The sequence below is a fragment of the Petromyzon marinus genome, unplaced genomic scaffold (assembly GCF_048934315.1).
Source record: "Petromyzon marinus isolate PM22_M1 ecotype Great Lakes invasive population unplaced genomic scaffold, UKy_Petmar_22M1.pri1.0 PM_Scaffold_105, whole genome shotgun sequence".
Taxonomy (NCBI): Eukaryota; Metazoa; Chordata; class Hyperoartia; order Petromyzontiformes; family Petromyzontidae; genus Petromyzon; species Petromyzon marinus.
In genome coordinates this window covers 222349-230406 of record NW_027423064.1, presented here as the reverse complement: position 1 = coordinate 230406, position 8058 = coordinate 222349, and the positions used below count along the sequence as shown (strand labels likewise).

The window sequence follows — 8058 nt, the reverse complement described above, 5'->3', positions numbered from 1 at the left end:
AGACTCACCACACAGAGACCCACAGACTCACCACACAGAGACCCACAGACTCACCACCACAGAGACCCATAGACTCACCACCACAGAGACCCACAGACTCACCACACAGAGACCCACAGACTCACCACAGAGACCCACAGACTCACCACCACACAGAGACCCACAGACTCACCACCACACAGAGACCCACAGACTCACCACCACACAGAGACCCACAGACTCACCACCACACAGAGACCCATAACCTCACCACACAGAGACCCACATCCTCACCACCATACAGAGACCCATAGACTCACCACCACAGAGACCCATAGACTCACCACCACAGAGACCCACAGATTCACCACACAGAGACCCACAGACTCACCACACAGAGACCCACAGACTCATCACACAGAGACCCATAGACTCACCTCACAGAGACCCACAGACTCACCACCACACAGAGACCCACAGACTCACCACCACACAGAGACCCACAGACTCACCACCACACAGAGACCCACAGACTCACCACACAGAGACCCACAGACTCACCACCACACAGAGACCCACAGACTCACCACCACACAGAGACCCACAGACTCACCACACAGAGACCCACAGACTCACCACCACACAGAGACCCACAGACTCACCACCACACAGAGACCCACAGACTCACCACCACACAGAGACCCACAGACTCACCACCACACAGAGACCCACAGCCTCACCACCACACAGAGACCCACAGCCTCACCACCACACAGAGACCCACAGACTCACCACTACACAGAGACCCACAGACTCACCACACAGAGATCCACACACTCACCACACAGAGATCCACACACTCACCACACAAATACCCATAGACTCACCACACAGAGACCCATAGACTCACCACACAGAGATCCACACACTCACCACACAGATACCCATAGACTCACCACACAGAGAACCAAAGACTCACTCACACAGAGACCATAGACTCACCACACAGAGACCCACAGACTCACCACCACAGAGACCCACAGACTCACCATCACAGAGACCCACAGACTCACCACACAGAGACCCACAGACTCACTCACACAGAGACCCATAGACTCACCACACAGACACCCATAGACTCACCACACAGAGACCCACAGACTCCCCCCACAGACTCACCACACAGAGACCCACAGACTCACCACACAGAGACCCACAGACTCAACACCACACAGAGACCCACAGACTCACCACCACACAGAGACCCACAGACTCACCACACAGAGACCCATAGTCTCACCACACAGAGATCCACACACCACACAGAGATCCACACACTCACCACACAGAGACCCATAGACTCACCTCACAGAGACCCACAGACTCACCACCAGAGACCCACAGACTCACCACACAGAGACCCACAGACTCATCACACAGAGACCCATAGACTCACCTCACAGAGACCCACAGACTCACCACCACACAGAGACCCACAGACTCACCACCACACAGAGACCCACAGACTCACCACCACACAGAGACCCACAGACTCACCACACAGAGACCCACAGACTCACCACCACACAGAGACCCACAGACTCACCACCACACAGAGACCCACAGACTCACCACACAGAGACCCACAGACTCACCACCACACAGAGACCCACAGACTCACCACCACACAGAGACCCACAGACTCACCACCACACAGAGACCCACAGACTCACCACCACACAGAGACCCACAGCCTCACCACCACACAGAGACCCACAGCCTCACCACCACACAGAGACCCACAGACTCACCACTACACAGAGACCCATAGACTCACCACACAGAGATCCACAGACTCACCACACAAATACCCATAGACTCACCACACAGAGACCCATAGACTCACCACACAGAGATCCACACACTCACCACACAGAGATCCACACACCACACAGATACCCATAGACTCACCACACAGAGAACCAAAGACTCACTCACACAGAGACCCATAGACTCACCACACAGAGACCCACAGACTCACCACCAGAGACCCACAGACTCACCATCACAGAGACCCACAGACTCACCACACAGAGACCCACAGACTCACTCACACAGAGACCCATAGACTCACCACACAGACACCCATAGACTCACCACACAGAGACCCACAGACTCCCCCCACAGACTCACCACACAGAGACCCACAGATTCACCACACAGAGACCCACAGACTCAACACCACACAGAGACCCACAGACTCACCACCACACAGAGACCCACAGACTCACCACACAGAGACCCATAGTCTCACCACACAGAGATCCACACACCACACAGAGATCCACACACTCACCACACAGAGACCCATAGACTCACCTCACAGAGACCCACAGACTCACCACCAGAGACCCACAGACTCACCAGACAGAGACCCACAGACTCACCTCATAGAGACCCACAGACTCACCACACAGAGACCCATAGACTCACCACACAGAGACCCACAGACTCACTCACACAGAGACCCATATACTCACCACACAGAGACCCACAGACTCACCACACAGAGACCCACAGACTCACCACACAGAGACCCACAGATTCACCACACAGAGATCCACACACCACACCGAGATCCACACACTCACCACACAGAGACCCATAGACTCACTACACAGAGACCCACAGACTCACCTCATAGAGACCCACAGACTCACCACACAGAGACCCACAGCCTCACCACCACACAGAGACCCACAGACTCACCACACAGAGACCCATAGACTCACCTCACAGAGACCCACAGACTCACCACCAGAGACCCATAGACTCACCACACAAAGACCCACAGCCTCACCACCACACAGAGACCCATAGACTCACCACACAGAGACCCACAGACTCACCTCATAGAGACCCACAGACTCACCACACAGAAACCCATAGACTCACTACACAGAGACCCACAGACTCACCTCATAGAGACCCACAGACTCACCACACAGAGACCCACAGCCTCACCACCACACAGAGACCCACAGACTCACCACACAGAGACCCATAGACTCACCACACAGAGACCCACAGACTCCCCCCACAGAGACCCACAGCCTCACCACCACACAGAGACCCACAGCCTCACCACCACACAGAGACCCACAGCCTCACCACCACACAGAGACCCACAGACTCACCACCACACAGAGACCCACAGACTCACCTCACAGAGACCCACAGACTCACCACCAGAGACCCACAGCCTCACCACCACGCAGAGACCCACAGCCTCACCACCACACAGAGACCCACAGACTCACCACCAGAGACCCACAGCCTCACCACCACACAGAGACCCACAGCCTCACCACTACACAGAGACCCACAGACTCACCACCACACAGAGACCCACAGCCTCACCACCACACAGAGACCCACAGACTCACCACACAGAGACCCACAGACTCACCACGAGAGACCCACAGACTCACCACACAGAGACCCACAGACTCACCACTACACAGAGACCCACAGACTCACCACACAGAGACCCACAGCCCCACCACCACACAGAGACCCACAGCCTCACTACCACACAGAGACCCATAGACTCACCACCACACAGAGACCCACAGACTCACCACACAGAGACCCACAGACTCACCACACAGAGACCCACAGCCTCACCACCACACAGAGACCCACAGCCTCACCACCACACAGAGACCCACAGACTCACCACCACACAGAGACCCACAGACTCACCTCACAGAGACCCACAGACTCACCACCAGAGACCCACAGCCTCACCACCACGCAGAGACCCACAGCCTCACCACCACACAGAGACCCACAGACTCACCACCAGAGACCCACAGCCTCACCACCACACAGAGACCCACAGCCTCACCACTACACAGAGACCCACAGACTCACCACCACACAGAGACCCACACACTCACCACCTCACAGAGACCCACAGCCTCACCACCACACAGAGACCCACAGACTCACCACCACACAGAGACCCACAGCCTCACCACCACCACACGGAGAGTGTTGCCACGAATCAAATTTAAACTTTAAAACAACGGGCAGTGGAGTGGCGGTGACGTCTGCGGTGGAGGAGGTGTTGGTGAGCGGCCAGCGATGGTCACGAAGGCTGCTCCTGCGAGCGCCATGCCAGCCGCTCACCGGCGACGGTGAGGGGCGTGGTGAGCGCCGCGGCAAAGCGGCGGAACGCATCGAGGGAGACTCGCCGGCAGTCGCCGAGATCCACCCGGCGCAGAGACACACAGCGGGACAGGTGGTGCAGACATCGCTCCGTGAGCTTGTCACAGCCTGGGAGACACACACACAGTCACACACACACAGTCACACACAGAGACACACACAGAGACACACACACAGAGACACACACACAGTCACATACACACACACAGTCACACACACACACAGTCACACACACAGAGACACACAGCGGGACAGGTGGTGCAGACATCGCTCAGTGAGCTTGTCACAGCCTGGGAGACACACACACAGACACACACAGTCACACACAGTCACACACACAGAGACACACACACACAGTCATATACACACAGAGACACACAGCGGGACAGGTGGTGCAGACATCGCTCAGTGAGCTTGTCACAGCCTGGGAGACACACACAGAGACACACACAGTCACACACAGTCACACACACAGAGACACACACACAGAGACACACACAGTCACACACACAGAGACACAGAGACACACACACAGTCACACACACAGAGACACAGAGACACACACACAGAGACACACAGCGGGACAGGTGGTGCAGACATCGCTCAGTGAGCTTGTCACAGCCTGGGAGACACACACAGAGAGACACACACAGAGACACACACAGACACACACACAGAGACACACAGTCACACACACACACACAGACACACACAGAGACACACAGCGGGACAGGTGGTGCAGACATCGCTCAGTGAGCTTGTCACAGCCTGGTAGACACACACACAGTCACACAGTCACACACACACAGTCACACACAGTCACACACACAGAGACACACACACAGTCACACACACACAGTCACACACAGAGACACAGAGACACACACACAGAGACACACAGCGGGACAGGTGGTGCAGACATCGCTCAGTGAGCTTGTCACAGCCTGTGAGACACACAGAGACACACACACAGTCACACACACAGTCACACACAGACACACACACACAGAGACACACACACAGAGACACACACACAGAGACACACAGCGGGACAGGTGGTGCAGACATCGCTCAGTGAGCTTGTCACAGCCTGGGAGACACACACAGAGACACAGTCACACACAGTCACATACACAGAGACACACACACAGAGACACACACACAGAGACACACAGCGGGACAGGTGGTGCAGACATCGCTCAGTGAGCTTGTCACAGCCTGGGAGACACACACACAGAGACACAGTCACACACACAGTCACAGTCACACACACACACAGTCACACACAGTCACACACAGTCACACACACAGAGACACACACACACAGTCACACAGTCACACACACACAGTCACACAGTCATACACACAGTCACACACACACACACACAGTCATATACACACACAGACACACACAGTCACACACACACAGTCACACACAGTCACACACACAGTCATATACACACACACAGACACACACACAGAGACACGCAGCGGGACAGGTGGTGCAGACATCGCTCAGTGAGCTTGTCACAGCCTGCGAGACACACACACAGAGACACAGTCACACACACAGTCACACACACAGAGACACACACACAGAGACACACACACAGTCACACACAGTCACACACACACAGTCACACACACACAGTCACACACACACAGTCACACACAGTCACACACAGAGACACACACAGTCATATACACACAGAGACACACACAGAGACACACACAGTCATATACACACAGAGACATACACATACACAGTCACACACACAGTCACACACACAGTCACACACACAGAGACACACACAGTCATATACACACAGAGACATACACACGCACAGTCACACACACAGTCACACACACACAGACACACACACACACACAGACACACACAGAGACACACACACAGTCACACACACACAGACACACACACACAGACACACACACACAGTCACACACACACAGTCATATACACACAGAGACACGCAGCGGGACAGGTGGTGCAGACATCGCTCAGTGAGCTTGTCACAGCCTGGGAGACACACACAGAGACACATACACAGTCATATACACACAGAGACACACACAGAGACACACACACAGTCACACACACAGTCATATACACACAGAGACACACACACAGAGACACACACACAGTCACACACACAGTCATATACACACAGAGACACAGAGACACACACACAGAGACACACACACAGTCACACATACAGTCACACACACAGTCATATACACACAGAGACACACACACAATCACAAACACAGAGACACACACACAGTCACACACACAGTCACACACACACACAATCACACACACAGAGACACACACACAGTCACACACACACAGTCACACACACACAGTCACACACAGTCACACACAGAGACACACACAGTCATATACACACAGAGACACACACAGAGACACACACAGTCATATACACACAGAGACATACACATACACAGTCACACACACAGTCACACACACAGTCACACACACAGAGACACACACAGTCATATACACACAGAGACATACACACGCACAGTCACACACACAGTCACACACACACAGACACACACACACACACAGAGACACACACACAGTCACACACACACAGACACACACACACAGACACACACACACAGTCACACACACAGTCACACACACAGTCACACACACACAGTCATATACACACAGAGACACGCAGCGGGACAGGTGGTGCAGACATCGCTCAGTGAGCTTGTCACAGCCTGGGAGACACACACAGAGACACATACACAGTCATATACACACAGAGACACACACAGAGACACACACACAGTCACACACACAGTCATATACACACAGAGACACACACACAGAGACACACACACAGTCACACACACAGTCATATACACACAGAGACACAGAGACACACACACAGAGACACACACACAGTCACACATACAGTCACACACACAGTCATATACACACAGAGACACACACACAATCACAAACACAGAGACACACACACAGTCACACACACAGTCACACACACACACAATCACACACACAGAGACACACACACAGTCACACACACACAGAGACACACACACAGTCACACACACAGTCACACACACACACAGTCACACACACACAGTCACACACACAGTCACACACAAAGAGACACACACACACAGAGACACACACAGTCACACAACAACAACAACCGACATTCGCCACTAAGTGGCGGTGACGTCACCACGACGCTTGTGCCAGGCTATGTGCACCCTGAGGCCACGTTAAGTGTCGAACGCCCGCTGGCAGGAGGTCACGGGGCAGACCCAGGTGCCACGGGTCGACTGACTGAGATGACTGGCTGATGCACCACCTGTGCCCCCTACTGTGCAAACCTGCTGTGCTTTAGCCACCCGGCGCTCCGCTCGTTGTTGTGAGCGTCGCTCCTCCGCCCTCCGTTGTTGTTGGAGGGCAACTACCTCCAACTGCCCCAGTAGCGTCCTTCACGAGCCTCCTCCACAGGGGCCGATCTTGACACCGCTGGTACCGGTCATCGGAAAGTCCACTCAGCTCCACGTCCTCCTGTACCACGTCACTCCATCTCTTCTTTAGCCCGTGCCGCGCCCGTTTAGCCCCCTCGATCCGGCCGAACACAAGCTGTTTCGGCATGCGGTGGCTGGGCATGCGGTGGCTGGGCATGCGGGCTACATGACCCAGCCATCGCAGCCTTGCCTGCCGGAGGAGCTCACCGATGGGACCTTGCCCAGATCTTTCAAAGATTTGTGAGCTCCTCACACAATCCAGCCTGGTTAAACCCAGGATGGATC

At 54.5% G+C, this 8058-nt stretch overlaps 1 protein-coding gene across 1 annotated transcript in view; it reads right to left on the bottom strand.

Moving 5' to 3' along the window:
- Positions 1–4374: 4374 nt before the first annotated feature.
- Positions 4375–8058, bottom strand: part of LOC116936871 (uncharacterized) — a 95720-nt gene continuing 92036 nt past the window's right edge. Inside the window, exon 26 of the mRNA XM_076063363.1 lies at positions 4375–6984. Coding sequence (XP_075919478.1) covers positions 6668–6984 — 317 coding nt within the window. The 3' untranslated portion in view covers positions 4375–6667. The remainder of the gene's footprint in view (positions 6985–8058) is intronic.